General features: G+C 39.1%; 1 protein-coding gene across 2 annotated transcripts in view; it reads right to left on the bottom strand.

The window, feature by feature from the left end:
• Positions 1-1,338: 1,338 nt before the first annotated feature.
• Positions 1,339-19,760, bottom strand: part of MINDY3 (MINDY lysine 48 deubiquitinase 3) — an 80,238-nt gene continuing 61,816 nt past the window's right edge. For both annotated transcript variants that reach the window (XM_075922447.1, XM_075922448.1), the window contains 5 exons: positions 14,269-14,341; positions 10,796-10,868; positions 6,036-6,123; positions 4,868-4,939; positions 1,339-2,391 (listed from right to left, as the gene is read on the bottom strand). In XM_075922447.1, the coding sequence (XP_075778562.1) occupies positions 2,242-2,391; positions 4,868-4,939; positions 6,036-6,123; positions 10,796-10,868; positions 14,269-14,341 (456 nt within the window). In that variant the 3' untranslated portion in view covers positions 1,339-2,241. The remainder of the gene's footprint in view (positions 2,392-4,867; positions 4,940-6,035; positions 6,124-10,795; positions 10,869-14,268; positions 14,342-19,760) is intronic.

Here is a 19,760-nt window from a genome sequence, read left to right on the forward strand (position 1 = left end):
CAAGCTGGAGGACTTCTTACTCCGACTCTTGTAACCCTCAATGTACAAGGAATAAGGGAAGTTGGAGGAACAGTGCTCTATTTCAAAATAAATGCTGTGCAGATGCTCCCAATTAAGCTACACAATTGATATAGCTGAATTTGCATAGCTTATTTTGAGTTAAGCTCAGCTGTGCAGATGCACCCTTGGTCTACTGCATCTTGAATCACATCAGCACTACCTTTTTAAAGGGCAGACTACTCTGGTACCCACAGATAGAAGAAAAAAAATCTGCAATTTATTGCTCATGCTCGTTCAATTAAGAAAAAAGTGAAATCTCACCTTCAGAAGAGCCCTTTCTGCTACATTCTAGGTCCAATTCAGCTAATGTTGAGAGGCTTTCCCCTCAGTAGTCATTTAATGAGTTTTAACTAGATCCACTAAATCGAATGCCAGAAGATCAATCTCCGCAATCTCCAGCGTGGCAAGTGGCGACATGACTTCCAAGGGCATGAAATAGGGTGATTTCACTTGATTTCCACCTGATTCTGGGTAGGAAACTGAGGTGTGCCAGATCACTTAAGCAGGTTGCACGATGGCTTCATGGACAGAGAAGATAACTATAGCTACTCTCATGTACGAGCATCAGTTTCACATGTGAAAAATACTCATGCTCCAATTTGAATCAGATAAAAGGACATTTGGGTCTAGACACATGAAAGTCTATTTTTTAAAAATGTTCTTAAAGTGTTACTGACCATGAAAAGATTTTTTTTTTCAGTAAAATGTAATTAATCCTGTTCCTACTGAGTTCATCTCAGTTTCCAAAACCAGAAATAAGACAGAATTACAGAGTTAAGTATTTTGAATGAATATGTGAATTTAACCTATGCTCAGACTGAGGAGTAACTGCATGCAGTTATTTGTTTTGTTATTTCTCCCTGACATTACTACATAATAAACATTGAAAATTCTTTAATATACAGCTGTTTTGTTAGATTCTTTGTTTTGACAATTTGAACAGCACAGGTCTGCTTAATGGGGAAACAAGTTAACTGATGCATAAAAATAAAGTGCCCTTACCTACATATTGTAGAGAAAATACATTTCTAAACATGAATTCTTAGCCCTCTTGGTATTAATATATGCTATGAATTTTTGGTCTGAACAGCAAGTGTAAGTGGGTCAACTTCAAAAGTGATCCACTTGTTATTTTTAACTTGTGTTTATAGCCTCCTCATGTGACCACTTTACCTCAAAAACTGTCCATTTTTATCCAGTTGTTTTTTTTCAATATAAAGAAATCAAAGAGGCAGCAAATAGGTCAGATGGAAAAAACAAAAACTTACAAGTGCTAGGTCAGTCTAGGGAAAAGCTTTTATTCAGGGCTAACAACTAGATAATAAATAAAGGAATATACTCATGTAATAACATGTTTTCATGCACTTAACACATACAATAAAGCTGGCTTACATTGTTTAGATAAATTGATAACAGATATTTGGCAATACTATAAATCTGAACAATTTAAAGATTATAGAACAAATTCTTCCTGATGTTGATTTTTTACATTTCCTTTATAGAACTTTGAATAAATATTAATACAGATATTTTTCCCTCATACTCTGTCTTCACTTTTAACATGCCAGATAGCTAAGCCATAGCAACATACAACTGCCAAGAAACTGCCTTTATGGTTTATATTAAGTAGTAATAACCTAGAAGTTATTCCTAGTTTTACCATTTTTGTAAAAGTTGGTTCGAGCCAAATTTTAGAAAAAATTGCAGAGTTTAAACTCATTTAAACATTCAGTGCAAGGCTAGTCCAGACCACAAATTATGATACTGTAACGTAAGCCAGTATAATTTAAATAATAAAACATGCTCAAAAGATTCAAGGGGAAGTAATCAGAGAATGCTTTTATAGTTGAAAGATTAATTTGATACCTAACATGCAGATACTGCAGTATTAGACATTTTTCAAATTTTTATGAGATGGCAAGTTTAGATGATATAAAGAGGCTTTAAAAAAAACTCACTACCACAATGGCCAAAAAATGACAAACTATTATAAAGAGAAATCAATCTGATTAAAAAATTAAATATTTCAATTAACACTGAAAAATGTTTGTAATCATTATTTACAATTTATCAATGATACCAGTGTACAGCTTCATACAGTCAAGTATAGTGCTTTCAGTAAATAATTCTTAATCCCCCAGTAAAGCATTAGATAGTAGTATAATATTTCTTCTAAACATATCAATTTAATGAAGGAGATCGATCTGTAGTCCAGAGTAATTCTATATATGGCCATTTGGTTTGCAAACAGCGCTTTATTGGAGTATCATCAGTCTGTAGCATTGGATCTTCAAAGCCCATAATTACTGCTGTGCCTTCTACATACATGACCTGTCAAAATAAAACCATCTAATTTAGTACATTTCCTGAACTTTCTTTTAAGACAGGAATGTAATGTTTCTTTTAAGACAGAGCATGTTTTTCATAATAAAAGGAAAAACTCAAATCAACTAAGTTTTACACAAGTAGTTCAAATTTGTTGAAATAAACAAAATCCAGAGTATCTACCTGATAGGTGTTGATGCCTGTAACTCAGGGATGGCAGATTTGATGGGGGATTACTGCAAGATTTTGGAATGTGGTCAAGGGCCGCACTCTTCCATGATATTAATGGAGGAGGTCTGGGATGGAGATTGGATGTAGAAGGGAGTTTGGGATTGGGGTGCAGGAGGACATGTGGGGTCTGGCAGGGAATTTGAATGAAGAAGGTAGCTTTGACCTGGGGCATGGGACTGTGGTGCAGGAGGGTTTACAAGGATTTGGGTTGTGACCATATAAGGCAAGAAGAGATTGTGACCTGGAACTGGGGTGCAGAGTCTGGGAGGGGGTATGGATTCAGGAGGGGGGAGCAGAGGGTTTGGCTTATGTGGGGTAGGGTGGCAGGAATGGGGAGCAGGGTGTGTGGTGGGGGAGGGGAGGAGAGACTGAGGTGCCAGAGGCAGGCTCTGGCTGGGGAGACTTGCCTGGGTGACTCCTGACCAGCAGCTCAGCATGTTTCTCAGGCAGCCTCTGTGTCTGCACAGGCTGAAGGGGCCATGTGCATCTGTGATTAAGAGCCTGAGCTCTTCCTGAGCCTGAGACAGCTTCCATTGTCTAGAAATCAGACAATGGGATTATGCTGGGGGCAGGGACAGCATATGAAGCCTCTTCTTTCTGCCCCCCAGCTCACAGCTGTGAAACACAAATAGCCCAGCAGCTGCTTTTCTGAGTGGAGTTCAGGGCCAGGTGAGGCAAGCTGGGAGTCTGCTTGAGGCTTCCCTCTGTGTCCTCAGGCTGGATCTGGTGGGTCATATCCAGTCCATGGGCCATTTTTCGCTCAACCCTGCTGTAATTTCTATTCAGGGTACAGATAGTACATAAACGGCATGAGTAGACAGTAAAGGCCAAAGAAGGGAAAAAAAAAAGTCCAAGGCATTAGGCCATTAATTGAAAAAGCTCAATTTGTTTAAGATGAGAGAAAAGAAAAAGCACAATAGGCAAAACATGCATTACAGCATAAGTCTTACAATAAAGTCAGAAATGGGGTTTTGACCACATTTTCAGATGTGTAATAGTATAGTTTAGTACAGTATATAACATTCCTAGTTATAGTTGCTCTTTCAAGGTGCAGAGAGAGTATTTTCTTCATTTCAGTTTATTCACGTAGTTCACTTCAATGACCTAATTAGAGTTAAGAAGCCAATTAGCTATTGAAAAGCAGGAAAGATTTTGTTCCTTTCCAATCTATGACTAACAACTAAGTGGGAAAAAATTAGATCTACTAGTTCTAAAATATTGCAGGACATGGTAACCAGAAATAACCAATTCACTAATTACAGAAATTAGTCTTAAATGGAAAATGACTTTTAATGTAACCAGTATATTTAAAACAATTTAATAAAAATACTATTTTTGTGCATGTTAAAACTGAATTTCTATCACCGAAGAACTTGACAAAAAAAGTAAAAATTTGTCAAATACAAATGGCCTAATTCACCATTTTCTAACAATGTAAAAATTAACAATCTGAACAAGTGTAGCTACCTATAATTATCAACCTATGAGTAAAGGTAAGATTTTAATCAATCCACCCTGCTAGTCAATCATCATCTGAGTACCTTTGCCTACATTTTGGAATATGAGACTGTTGGAAGTTCCATAGCAAATAATTCTAAAGATTTTATAATCCCAAATTACTCTGATTTCAAATAGGATTAAATGGGGGTTGACTGAAAATGCATTTTCTAGAAGGGCCTGGTAGTAATCTCTACATCTACTCATTCCTTGTAGTTTCTATTCAGAAGAACTAGTTAAAAATGTTTTTTCCATTGCAAAATAATCTGACAGAAAACACCAAACATTTTTGCCAAACCCAGAACTTTTAAACTCAGAAATGCTGCTATTAAGCTGTATGGACGATGAAATGTATCTCTCTCATAACCCCAGCCTCTTCTCTGGGTCTGACTACATCTCCCTTCTTTATGCATGAGGGGAGACTGATGTAGCTATGGTTCAATCAGAGAGCATGGCATATAGAAGAGAACAGGAGCATGAGGCAGCATTTCCAAATTGAAATATTTATGGATTTGGGAAGAAAAATATCCATTTTTCATAGAAAGCATGGCATTTTTGCAAAACAAGTTTCAACTGATTTTTTTAAAAACTGGCCTAGTGTTTAGTGTCAAATGTGGTGGCAGTTCTGCAATATAGACACAAGGAATGACACTGCCACCAACACATTTCACAGACAGTGAACCGCTGTCTCATGGTCATAATTAATGGTTGCTCCCAAGCAGGCCACAATTCCTTTTCTCTCAGATCATCATACCTTTTCGTTATAATTAGATTGCTTCAATCCATTGTAGTGATATACAGTGAATGACTCTGGAACCTTGGAGTCCTAGCATAAACAAGACAGTTCATTTTATATTAAAATCAATTTATCATGCACACTATTCTCTCTTCACAGTTACATTGCTTGATGGGAAAGGGGCAAGCAGGTCAGAAAAAAAATGGTCAGTTAAGATACTGAAGACTTTCCAGAGCGCTCACAGGATTAAAATGCAACACCCAGTCAATCAGTTAAAAAGTTTAATATTTTATTCCCCCCCCACCCCCAAAAGAATACCTTCTTCACTTACCTCAAAATGAAGAAGAATCATGTTTGGAGTTTGAGGAATGGTATTTAAATTTAATAAGACAATTAATTCCACTCTGTTAGTTGTATATTGCTTCCAGACTTGTCAATAATTGCAAGTTTTTGGAGGAAATAAAATTTAATTCAAAAGACTTTCTAGTGGTTCCACATGTCAGAAAGGGGATGGAGTGCAAGTGAAGAGGGAAAGATGACAAATCCATTTCCTAGAAGCTGTCAAGAGGCAACTCTGGATCTTTTAATCCTAAAAAAATTAAAGCTGAAGCCTACACTTTTCCTCTAGACATTGACTCATCTCTTAATGTATCCAGTCCTTACCATCTTTTATAGCAAAGCTCTAGAAGTGCTTTTGAATCATTGCAGCATTAGTGTTTTACACTGCAGTATTATTTTGCTATGGTAGGCAAAACTGACCATTTCATTCTCACCAAAAGATTAAAATAAAATGGATTCTGAAAATGCAGGTGACTTTCTAATTCCCACATAAGAGAAATTGCATTTTAGATTTAAAATACTTGATGTCAATTTTTCCTTGTATAACGTGGTCTCCTTATCTGACACTTAGCAGCTTCAGCTAAGCGGTATGAGAGCTACAATTTAGAGTAGTTTTTTTCATTTAACATTCCAAAATGTTTAATGATGTAGGACAGCTATACTGAACAGTGCAAAGAGTCACTGGATGACCCAAAGTATCACAAAATGCAAAATTTATTAGCTTAAATAATTTTTCAAAAATGCACATTTAAAGGTATGACTGTTTAATGCATCACTGAAGAATTCTATTTAGCAACATACAAAATGTTCTATGGCGTAAGTAGTAGGAAAAAAACATCTACATTACCTGCTCAGGGAAAAATTCTTGCAGAAAGGGACCCAGTAATATAATTCCTAGTCCTTCTGGATCTAATTTGGTCTTCATGAGATTTACACTAAGACAAGAACATTGGATACAGAAATATGAGTTGCACATTTATTCTTGCATGACTATGTTATGTGGTATTACAACACTTCTCACTGCCAAATATATTGAGGTTTTTTTATTTAGAGTCTTAAATAACAAATGCACCAGAACGGCACCAGATTTGACAAAATGCAGTTATTTTAAAACCAAACTAATCTGTTATTTAAAATTCAAGTAGTTACAATTTTGAAAGACTTGCCTTTTTAGGTAAAGTCAGTTGAAAGCCATGGAGACTAAAACCTACACTTTAGCCCAGAAGATATTTTACTTTGTTGCAAGCATTCCTCATCTTAAACACACAAACCAGTCATCCTTTGAACAGCTCTGAACAAACAATCTGTTTTTAAATGGAGATTTGAAAAGCCACCAACAAATACATTTCAGAGATTTTTAAAATTAAGTTTGATAAGAATAAATTTAATTGAAATCAGGTCCAATGTTTATCATTATATATTTACATAGTGCCTTTCATATTAAAGCAGCCCAACCACTTAATGTTTATCCTGATATTATACATAAACAGAGAGAAGAGAATATACTTGGAGTAGTATAAAAAGCTTTATTGGCACTAACGTGGGATTTTTGCAAGCTGTTCTAAATGAGCATCAATAAAACATTTAAATTTTATTTATGCAATAATTTTACAGACACTACTTAGTAGAGCTTTAAAAAATCATATTTTTCCTTGATCTCTGTCTACAGCTAAAATTTTACCAGGTCAGACATCTGAATTAGAAAATTTTATAATTCTCACAGTATCTAAACTAGCTCTCCTGTAAACCCAGTAGAATTTTAACATGAATTTTAAATTCTGTCACTGGTCCATTGCAGAATATTTATCACTGCTAGCAAGCCCATACCTTTGGTGTGTTTAACATTTTGGCATTTAAGGTTTTTTTTTTTTTTTAAAGCATTCTGAAAACTGCTCAGTTTTGGAATGTCAGAAGGGGTTCTAGGCATAAAGGATTAGCAGAGAGAATGCACAAAAGGTGTATTTAGGGCTTGTTTACACGGAGCAGTAAAGTGCAGTCTGAGGGTGTGATTTCGAATGCATATTAATATATTGTGCAATAAAATGAGCCCTGTAAAGCCCTCTAATACACACTACAGTTTCCATAGGTCACTTAACATAGTACTGTTTCAGATGGAGCAGCAAGGAACACTTAATGTGCACTAGCAGGGTACACAGATCAATCTATACACAACACATTAGTGTAAATTAGAAATCACAGTCCTGGAAGAGGCATTATTCAACTTTGTAAATAAGCCCAAAGATGTATATAATGTATTCAACTGACCTAATGAATACAGAAAAAAATCCTTTGGTTATTAATGAAATACACAGCTAGGAAATACTAAAGCAACTACTTAAAAACCTCACAATCAGAAGAAGTTTTAGGCCCAGTTTTAAAAAGGATAGAATCATAGAATCCTAGGACTGGGAGAGACCTCAGGAGGTCAGAGTCCAGACCTCTTACGAAAGATGGTCCCCTCATGGATCTGTAACTGGTTAAAAGACAAGAAACAGCATAGGAAGAAATGGTCAATTTTGGAAAGGGAGAGAGGTAAATATCTTCCAAGGACCAATACTGGGGAAAGCCACTTCCAACAAAACTATTGGAAAAAGGTATGCAAATTGCATACCTTTTTCCTATAAAACTCTGTAGTCTAGACAGAGCCTGAGTGTGTGTCTGTGAGTGTCTGTTCAAGAACTCTTCCTAAACTGTAAGAGCTAGGACCACCAAATTTGGTATGAAGCTTCTTCTTAACCTAGCTTAAGCCAAGGTCAGAGTTTGACTGTGCCTGGAAAACGTGAAGTGCTAGGAATGGGACTGTTTTCCATAACATGGAAAGGGGGAGGGCAGAGAGACACGAAGAACACAAAAGTGAGGGGAAGGATGCAATACTGAGAGTGGGCACTGGAGGCAGCTGCAGCACTAATAGAGTGACCAGCGGAACTGGGGCTCCACCATCTTGCCAGCCAACACACTGGAAAGGAGCCCCCCTCTGCCCCAAATCTGGAGCCTCCCTCCCCCAGTGAAGAGACTGCAGTGTGGCCACCCCTGGAGTCTCCGTCCTTCCCCCAGCAACCTGCAGGTCATGGGGTAGAGTTCCACTGAAGGGGCAGGAAAGCACCTACCAAGACAGTCTGCAGGCCACAGCTGAAGGGGGCAGCCCTCCAGAGCCTGGCTTTCCCTAGACTGCCTGCAGGCTGCAAGGCGGCAGTTGAAGGAGGTCAGCCCCAGAACCTCACCCCCACACCCACAGCCTTCAGGCCCCTGGAGCTAACCCCCTCCCAGACAGACTGCAAGCCAGTGTGGGGGGGTGCCTTGCTGGCAGGGGAGCACTAGCCTGCCCCCCTGGAGGAGTCGCCACAGGAGCAGTGCCACTCACCACCATGGGCAGCCCAGGTAAGCCCCCCTCCCTCCCACACACACACACACACCCACCCACCCCCAGACCCCCTTCTGAACCTCCTGTCCTAAGTCCTGCACCTCCCACCTGCCTAATTTCTACATCCCCTCCCCCTGCCTTGAGCAGGTTTGAGGATGATAGGTGTTGAGATCTGAAGAGAGAAGTCTATAGGAAGTTTTTAAGAGGTGCTCATTTTTTGGATTGTGTGCAAGAGAAACCATTTGTGGTCAGAAAGTTATGCTAATGAGTCAGTAGATGGAAAGATGGAATTATTCTATTTTAATTCTGAACCAATTCCTACAGCATGGCTTTGTGGGCACTATCCTGAAGGTGCCATCTTTAATTAGAGATGAAATAAGATTCTTCTGATTTGTGATTAGTAGAGATCCTATGATACTCCCATATATAAAAACTTCCTCTCATTTACACACACACACACACACACACACACACACACACACACACACACACACACACACACACACGTTTAGATGGGAGTTAATTTGAAGAAAAACTGATTTGCTTAGAAGAAAAACACATTTGTAACCACCGTGCTTGATTTTTATCTTAAAGAAAACAGCATGAAAACATAAGGAATTAAGAATCTAAATACTTCTTACGGTCGTTAAGTTTGTTCCATATTTCATGGACTGCAGACCCAAAACTTAGATGTCAGCAGAAAAAAAATGTGGTGACCCTACGTAAGTCAGAACCTATTCTAATACCATTGCATTAACAAGAACATATTGTAGACTACGGTATGAAGCAATTCCATAGCTTGATCTGCAGCAAAAAGTCTTTTAAACATGGTATACCTTTCTTGTGAATGGTTCTTGATCACATGACACCTGATGTTCCATGTGCAGTAAGAGGTCATGATTATGTCACATATATCCTAAAACCAAAGCCACCTTCTCTGAAAGAAAGATGGATTTGGAAGGAGGATTTTCCCTGTTCCTTTGGGAAATCAGATGTGGGAGACGCAGTGGAACTAAAGAAGCCTTCCCAAGCCTCCCAAATCAGGCTCTTTCCTTACAACCTACAAAATCCTGTTCCCCTCTGGAGGAGGAAATGTTTCATATAGAGCTAACATCTCTAATTTATCTCAGAAGAGCCCACAACTACTTTTGATTAGGACAGAATGGGATTTGGCCTTATAAATGAACAAGGCTAACGCTGGGAGGTAGCAGAAGTTCAGACACTGAGGTTTGTTCTTTGGATTGGATTTTCTGGAAGTAAAATATAACTAGATAAGCAGACTTTGGCTCCAAAATTATTTGATACCTGAAGTCCTGCGCGGATACAAAACTGCTATCTGCATTTGCAAAAATGAGGCACTGATGTGGATACTCCTGGATATAAAGTGGATATCTGCAGATTGGCAGGGCACTATCAATTCCACCAAGTATTTGTGAAACCTTACCATCAATGCCAGTTAAAATAAGAATAATTACTGAGTGAAGAGTTTCACCTACATAGCCACTATTAAAACTTGTACATCTCTGGTACTGAAGGAAACAAACTAGAACTACAAGTTGAACTTCTCTAGTCCAGCACTCTCTGATCTGGCAACATCTGTGAGCTGGCATGAGTTTAGTTAGCTAGATGTCCACTTATCATGGGGATGGCCATGTTTCCTGCGGTCCCACAAGTTTATTTACAGCCACCAATTTTGGCTCTGTGTTCTGTGCTGTTATTTAGCTTTAATTTACTACTAAATGTCTTCGAAGAGCCCACTAAGCCGTGCAGGTAATGCTGCTAGATTATATTGATCTCTCATGGTTCTGTAAATTCTCTGGTTCAGCACTGGTCATGTCCCAAGGGTACCAGACTAGAGAGGTTTGACCTATATTAAAATGCAACCATACTGAATCAGACCTCTAAGATGGTTTCAAATCATTCTGTAACATGGTCATCTACTGTCGAGAGACCTTATTTTTTATAGTACACAGATTCATCTTGTAGTATTGGGTTGTCATAGGCAAATGCATGCACTTACAAAAGCCATGTGCCACAAATAGCTAATAATAGTGTGCTAGGAAAAAATCCTCTTTCTAAAAATAAAAAATTATTCTGAAACTTACTTTTAGGCCTTTTTTTTCTATTTACAACTGACAATATTTTGAGGTACTGTCCTCAGGACACTGCACAGAACTATATGTACTAACAACTCAAGCCATAACTAATCTCTTAAATGAAACTTTAGCTACACAAATTACACTTACTATTCAGGATCTGACACAAGGTCCAAAGCCTTCATTACATCTTCTAGAAGGGTTTCAGGTATAAATCCATTATCTGCCATAGGGACACATTTCCTCATTAGTGGAAAATAAACTGAAAACACTTCAAGATTGTAGATGTTACCCATGCTGGTAATTAAGTCCACATCTTTGAATTTCAGAGCCAATGTAAAGTTACATGACAAAGTCTTAGAACTCATGATTTCCATACGTATTTCCTCAACAAAATACACCTTGCAGGCCTACAGGTCTTCAAAATGACATTTTTAAAACACATTTTAAAACGTGAACCTTATTAAACTTAACAGTTTTTTAGTAAAAGACGTATCATGCAACCTTAAAATAGTGAATGTTTTAAAACTTTTTTCTAATCAAAACAAGTGAATATCAAGCAGCTTCTGATTTCTAAAATTAAACTAAGGAATTTTTCAGTACTTGCCATACCTCTAAGAACATGACAGATCCAGTATGAAAGTCTTATCTCTTTTGAAAATTTAAGATTAAAGAAAACAAATAGAGAAACAGTTTCCAGCTCTGAAAAGCTTACAATAAAACTGATTCTTACGATCACTATTTTTGACTTCCTCATCCTCTTTAATTATCAAGAAGCTTGTCTATTTTATTATTAGGTTGATAAACAGCAACACTTCTTGATTTGTTGGTTAATCAGTAGGTATCATACTCCCTTTTAGGTACGTCTGTCTACAAAAGCTGGAAGATGTGAATTTCAGCCTGTAACTAACTTTGACTGTGCTAGCACACTAAAAATATTAGTGTAGCCATAGCAGTGAAAGCAATGGCAGGGGCTAGCTGTACCAAATACATACCTATAGGCTGTGTCTACACTGGCCCCTTCTTCGGAATAGCCATGCTAATTTAGAACTTTGGAATAGGGAAATGCGCAGGGGATTTAAATACCCCCCGCGGGATTTAAATAAACATGGCCGCCGCTTTTTTCCCGGCTTGGGGAAAAGCCAGAAAAGAGCGTCCAGACTGGCACGATCCTCCGGAATAAAGCCCTATTCCGGAGGATCTCTTATTCCTACTTTCAAGGAAGTATTCTCTTTCAAGTAGGAATAAGAGATCCTCCGGAATAGGGCTTTATTCCGGAGGATCGCGCCAGTCTGGACGCTCTTTTCCGGTTTTTCCCCAAGCCAGAAAAAAAGCGGCGGCCATGTTTATTTAAATCCCCCGCGCATTTCCCTATTCCAAAGTTCTAAATTAGCATGGCTATTCCGAAGAAGGGGCCAGTGTAGATGTAGCCATAGTGTTGGACAAAATCACACACATGGCAGTCATGTATGATTTGTATCACACTAGCTCACTAAATCCAAACCAATGCAGGTATGTCTCCCTAAGCTGGAATTTACACTTTTCAGCTCCAGTGTAGATATACCCTGTGAATCTGATTCAAGCCTTATGAGCAATGTGCCTTGCAATGCAAGAGACTGTACCGCTGGAGGTGGAGTGTTTTACATATACACAAAGTCAGAACCTACAAATGGGCTGTGTTCCAAAAGTTTACTTGTAAGCTGGTTATTTGCAACTCGGAATACATTTTCCCACAGAAACAATGTTAAAAATGGTAGTTAGGTTCCCAAGCTAACCCACAAAAGCCTATTTAACCCATAACATAGTTGAAATACGGCATATTTGCAATGAAAATTCATAAAATAGGTTTTTATTTAACCTTGAATGCTTGTGCTTGAGGAAAGACAGGTTTAATTAGAGGAGGATGAGGGATAGGTGGAGATTTTGAAGGGATTTCTGGGCATTCCGCAGCCCCATCCTCTCCCCCGTGGTCTGCACCCTGTCTCCGCCCACTAGAAGATGGCAAGTGGCGTGAGCACACGCCAGAGGATTCTGGATGAGCAGAAGGCAACTGCGCAGCCAGCGACAGTTCCCCTTTAAAGCAATGCTTCTCTCCAGCTGCTGACTGCACAAACACCCACTGGTGCTCCAGAGAGCACTTGTACTGTTCAACACTACCTGTGCCTCTTTCCTGCTCCCCTGAAGCAGGGCCATCCATACCCATATGCAGAATACACATCTGTGTAGGGCATCCAAAAATTTGGGGCACCCCAGGGTCTTAATGTCTACCCACCTACCTCTTCCTATCCCTGCTGTGTGGTCCTGCTTCCTCTCGAGGGGATCTAGTTAATTTAAGAGTGAAAAAGCTTGCCAGACCTATTAGCAGAACATTGGACCTATGAAAGAGCCATTCACATGATAATGAAGCCATTTAACAGGCATTTGCCAACCCCAGATATATACTGTCATTTTCTGAATTTACTGTTAGTCTATAGCAGTGGTCACCAACCAGTAGACTGGGATCTACTGGTAGATGATGGAGCCTCTGACAGGTGATCCTGACTGATTTGGCCAACCACAGCACTTCAGATGCTCCCCCTCCCCCGTCCGCTTTGTATCTCCTGCCCTCTGCCTTGGAGCTGCCTCCCACCCCCGGGAGCCTCCTGCTTGCTGTGGAGAGCAGTGAATGGAGAGAAGGGAGTAATGATGTCAGGGTGCCCCCCTCCCACCGTGTATTCTATCTTCACAAAATGAAGGAAGGCACAGGGCTTGTATGGAGGGAGTTTGCTGGCTGCTTTTGAGAGTGGTGCAGGGTCAGGGAAGAAGTGAGCTTGTCTTAGCCCCACTGAACCACCACCCAGGAGCCACCTGAGATAAGCACTGTCCAGCTGGAGCCAGAATCCCAAACCCCTGCCCCAGTCATGAGTCCCACCTGCACTTTGAGCCCCTGTTCTAGTCCTGAGCCCCCAAATGCCCTCACAGAGCTTGTACCCTGACTCTCCTCCTACCCCCAACTCCCTGCCCCAGGCTCCACTCAGAGCCCCTTTCACACTCCAAATCCCTTAGCCCAAAACCAGAGCATGCACCCGAACCCTCTGTCCCTGCCTGGAAAAAGGGAGGAAGGATGGGGGAAAGAGCGAGGACGGAGTGAGCAGGAGCAGGGCCTCCAAAATGGGGCATGAAGAAAGCAGGGAAAGGGTATTTGGGTTTGAGTTAGATCCTGGGTTGCACTTAAATTAAAAATGTGAGCTTGTGCTTAAAAAGTTTGGAGACCACTGATCTATAGGATCTTAGTTTAAAAATATTTCATTGTGTTGCTAAGGATTATAAAATCACAGCTCTAAAAATCATCAATCCCTCACGCCTTGGTCTGCTGTTGGGCAAAGGGGCATCAGTTTAATAGCATTGCCTACGACCCCACAAATCCTAAGGACATCCCTGCCTCAGGCTGCAGGTGAGCTTTTGTTTGTATGTGTGGATGTTCCTAAATTGTTTGTGACTGGGGATTGCCTGTATTGTGAAACTGTTGCCTTAGTTTTCTAAAAAGATTCTTCATACTTAAAACCAGTCAATGAAGATCTGAAGTCTGTCAGGTCACTCAATACCCACAGATTTTAACAAAAAGCTAAATAATGTTACTTTACCTTCTGGATCATATGTTTGAAAAACTCTTCTGGCTTGTTCTGAGGGAGCTTCCGGGGCAACAAGAGCCAAATCCTAGACAAAATTCCACACGATTCATTATTTCAAATGAATACATATTGTTTCACTATGGAAATACATGATCATATTGAAAAATTTCAAACCTTAAATTAATGAACGTAGCAAGTGTAATGGCAGAGGTGAGCCTTAACTTCAAGTTATTTCCACATACAGGGGGTGGCCACTATAAGTTGCCACAGTATACATCCATTCCACACTAAAGTCGTTGACGTTTGTAAGAACTGATACATTATAAATCCTCCCATTCCCCACTATAAGTTGTGTGAAACACTCCCCCAAATTTGCTTAAATGGAAGTCAGCTACAGGAAAAAAATTCCCCGCTTTAAGTTGTTTCACTATAAGTCTAAGTTTTTAGGAACATATCTTGGACTTATAGCAAGGGCCCCCTGTATCGATATTCTTAAGGTTATGTTATCAAAGAATATATTAAGATTTAGTTACATGGTTTTCCAGACAAATGTCCTGGTTTGAATACTTTTCATGCAGATGTCATGGCATATAAATAGCTTATCTAAGAGCCAAGGCTGTTATAACTGGAATGCTTATATGGACAACTAAATTCTTTTGATTTTAACAGGTATTCACCTTTAAAGCTAAATTCTCTTTAGAATAAATTTTGAAGACAATTATAGACATGGAAAAAACACAGTAAAATTGGTAAAATGCAAATGGGTATACCAAACAGATTATGCAAGACTAGCCCAATAACTTTCTTCGAAAAAAAGAAAATAACTGAGTTTCTTAGACAAAGGAAATACAATGTATCAAATATGGATTTCAATAAAGAAATTGATATGGAGATTAGTTAATGAAAAAAGACATTAATAAAAACTGAAAGGGGTAAGGAACTGGCTGAAGGGAAGAGAAGAACTGATTATTCTAAAAATTATCAGGCTGGAGAGAAGTTAGTGGAGTTCCTTGAGGACTGTTCTTGGTAACAATATACATGATTATTTGCTCTAGTGTGCTAATGAAGTTTGCGGAGGACAAAGTTGGGAGACGCTGTTAATTACAGAGGAGCATCAGAAAATTATACAGGAAGAATGATATGACATTCAGCGATTCCAAGGTCAGAAGGAACTATTGTGATAATTTAGTCTGATCTCCTATGTAACAGGTTACAGAGCTTTCCCAAAATAATTCCTAGTACAGATATTTTAGAAAAGTATTCAATCTTGATTTAAAATTTGCCAGTGATGGAGAATCCACCGTGACCCTTGGAAAATTGTTCCAATGATTAAATTACCTTAATTTAAAAATGTATACCTTATTTCCTCTCAATCTTTTTAGCTTCACTTTCCAGCCACTGGATCACAAATACCTTTCTCTGCTAGACCGAAGAACCATTACCAAATACATGTTCCCCATGTAGGTACTTACAGACAAATCAAGTCTTTGTTTAGCTAAAGTGAGTATCATGTTTTATAATTCTTCCAGCATTTTCATGACTGTCCTCTGAACTCTCTCCAGTTGACATGCTTCTTGAACTGTGCAAATAAGCACTGGATACAGTAATCTAGTAACAGTCACATTTGCACCAAACACAAAAATAATCTCTCTACTCTCCTGTTTATGCATCTACAGAGCATATTAGTAGAGCCCTGCATGGATATAATGTCTATCCGCCAATGCAGATATCTGTAGATAGGAACTGGTATCTGCTGAGCCACAGGATTCTATTCCCAGGAGATGCTGTTGCAAAAGGAGAGGCGCATAGTGCAGCTGGTCCTAGGAGCCAGTGCCTTGCACCAGCAGCTCCTCTTAGCTCTGTAGCTGTACTGCCCCAGTCTCACTGCCAGCAGAGCTACAGCACCCCAAATAGGAGAAGCTGCTGGAGGTGTTCTAGCTGCACAGCCAGGAGGAGCTACTGACATAAGGCGCTTGCTCCTAGGAGTAGTGGCATGATGTTCCTTTCCTTTGGCCACGGCACCGTCTGGAAATAGAGCCTTGTGGATGAGTGTACACCAATTTTTATCAGCAGGTATCCGCATCTGCAGGTAGACATTTGTATCCACAGAGCTCTACCTATTACCCCTTCCAGCTAAAACACACTGCGAGCTCACATTCAGGTGATTATCCACCTAAAAATCTTTCAGAATGGTTGCTTATCAGGATAGAGTCCTCCAAATTGTAAGTACGGCCTACATGTCTTGTTTCTAGATGTATAAGAATTTCTGTGATAAGCTGGGGCTCATCAGTTGGAAATGACAGAAGAGAAAGACAGACCTTTGTGAATTTATTGATCACAAGATGGCTGAGCCTCCAATATGATGTGACTATAAAAAAAAACCCCAAATGCGATTCTAGGCTATATCTGGTGAGGTATTTTCAGTAGAGATAGAGAAGTATTGATGATATTGCAGCACAAGAAGCTACTCATCTGGAATATGTGTATAATTCTGGTTACCCATATAACCAGAAAGATTAATTCAAACTGAAAACAGATGCAGAAAAGGGGTATTAGAGGAAGGATGATTAGAGGAATGCAGAGATTGTCTTATGAGAGGAAACATCTTTGCTTATTTAGCCTAGTAAAATGAAGGATGAGGGAGGACAAGATAGCTCTATAAATGCTTGGGAAGGAATGGGGGAAGAGCAAGGAGTAAAACAACAACAACAGGAAGGGAGAAGAAGAGTGAGGTTCTGGAAAAGCCTTCTATCAGGAATAGTGGGGACAAAGAGTTTCCATTCAGTCTTATGTTTATATTGCAATAAGCCTAAATAATTTATTACAAGTTAAAAAAAGTTACTCCATTTAAAGTTACTCTTTAAAATGATTCATAGAATACAAAACATCACAGATGTATATACAACTATTTCTGGCATAATTTTAATTTTGTTTCCATTTTCTTTAAATCAAAAACAAATCTGCTGCCTGAAAGTGTTGTGACAAATGATTTAATCTGGATGATGCAGGCCTGTACTATTGTTCCATTTAATTTAGGGTATCGCTCTGCTCACATCACCCCTCTTTGAATCCTACTTCTTGCTCCCCATCTCTATTTCATCAAACAACATGTTCATATTCACTTGGGCTGAGGAGCTATTTTCCTGGGAAATGATAAACGCAACACTGGAGAGAATATTTTTAGGCCCCTTAAGCCTTTCTTCATAAAACCATCTCAAAATCTGATGAATACACTGATTCCATTTTTTGTTGCTGGCCAAGTCTGAAATTTGACTTGTTTTGTTGTATGGGAACATTTAATAGATTCTCTCTGCCTTTTTTAGCATTTTTTTTTTAAAACACAGAACGTTGATCAGCTCTGGCCATTTGATTCATGCAGTTTGTGTGTGATGCAAGGCACCGGCCAGAAGGGCACCATTTTCAGTGACCACTGGCTTTATGTATTTAAATTCTTTCACTCTGGGTTCTCTCCTTGCGATATATTTTTATGGGGAGTTATCCTCCCTCAGTTATCACAGTCTTAGTTTTACCAAAATGCACCTTCCTAAGTCCAGCCTGCTCAAAACTACATTGCCACTGTTTAAAGTGGGGGCTCTCGTACATTTCAAAGGCTCAGGAGCCATAGGGAGAGTGAGGCCAGTCCCCCTGTTGGCCCCGCACTCCCTGCAGGGCTTCCGCTTTTAAACTGTAGCAAGAGCCTGGCAGGCACCCTTATAAATTAATAGAATAGCCAATGAAAATCCCATCGACTATTTGATTAGTTAATTAATCTAAATTTAACACCCCTAAAGCTACCTCCAGGTCCACAAAGGTAACACCGGTTGATGTTTCTTTTCTTTGAACTACTCCATGAGTATCCATTGTGCAAGTATGGCATCAAACTGTGCTCCTTACCAACATGCACCCATACTGACCCTTCCAAATTCCAAACATTTCATACAGAAGCTGTTTAATAATCTTCGCTCCCACTTTCATAACTTAATTGGGCAATAATTAGCACATGGTGTTAACACCTCATTTAAATTTATAAACAGGCAACATAGAGCTTTTATGCCATTCATTTGTCATTTTCACTTTAAGACTATTGCTGACCATACTCGTCAGGTACTTGATGCCTTTCCTTCCTGGTGATTTGATTGCATCCAGTTGTATTTCATCCGGATGTGGTGCTCTTTTTCATATTCCTAAATGTGTCTGCAACCTCTTGGTCTCGGAGATAACCTATTGCACTCCAGTTTGGCTCTCACATTCTTAATTCCTTCCTTGGGTTCTCATTCATTACTCTTCCAAAATAATCATTTCACACTTTGATTGACCCTTTGTTTACAATATACTTTATTCATTTCTAACATAAGCAAGCTTGTTCAAATCTCTCATTTCCTCTCTTGCAATGATGAGTCCAGAGATGGTCTTCTCTCCCTCCTGTATTCTTAAATAGTTATATATGCATCACAGTTCACACTTCTAGCAGTCAACATTTTTTGCCTCCATATATGCCATCTTATCACTGTTCAAGCCACTGGCCTGCCATTTTTGAAGGTTTTTTTTTTCCCCTGATGGATTCTTTAACATGAGTATTCTACCCCATGTCTCCTTTTTTATCCCTTTCAGCAGTGGATTCACTTCTTTTCAGTAAAGCTGCCGTAAGTGTGAACCAGTTTTCCTTCACACATCCATTGTGATCAAATCCCATATCACATGCATTCCCAAGTATTGAATAGGGGAACCTCCTGCAGATTTGCACAACAGCTGAGAATATCCAGCAAGCAGTGGTAGACCAATTGGCAACCTCTCTCAGTGGGGCACTTGGGTAAAACTGGTGGTGCAGTTACTGCTATAAATGCTGGTCAGATGAGGTTAAGATTTATTTTAAGACAGTCTTTCTTTGCCTTAACAGGGCTGGTGGGGATTGTCAGACTTGTATGGAGCTCATCTAGAAGAAAAGCTATTTCAAATCAAATGTGTTCAACTTGGACAGTCATCTGTAAATCTTATCTATTTCATATGTTCATGTATATCATATGACTATCCAATATAACCTGCTCTAAAACAACAGTTTGAAACCTATGCATGAATGACGAGGTTTTGTGGTGTGTTTGTTTGTTTGTTTGATTGCACTGTTTAAAGAGGTATAACTAGTTTTCTTGGCACATGATTGTATGCCTTCTCCAAGTACAACGCTGCTACCTCATTTGAACTTCCCCATAGGAATTAATAGTGCAAATACGACCGACTAATCTCCTTCCAAGCTTGAATCCATACAGACTCTTTCAAATTTCAACCATTCCACAAAGATGCTTTTCATCAATCTTCTCATACTTCCAAAAACTCATTCCATAATTAAGTTGATGTCACAAATTGTTAAATTAATTATGGGAGCATATGGTGGGATATTGTAATTAGTGTCAGTTAAAGGTGGAACTCTGAGTATGCCTGTTTTTAAAACCATTTAAAGATCTTTTCTGTTTAAACATTCTAAACATGCTAATTTAACAATAAAAGTT

Source organism: Pelodiscus sinensis, chromosome 2 (assembly GCF_049634645.1).
Source record: "Pelodiscus sinensis isolate JC-2024 chromosome 2, ASM4963464v1, whole genome shotgun sequence".
NCBI lineage: Eukaryota > Metazoa > Chordata > Testudines > Trionychidae > Pelodiscus > Pelodiscus sinensis.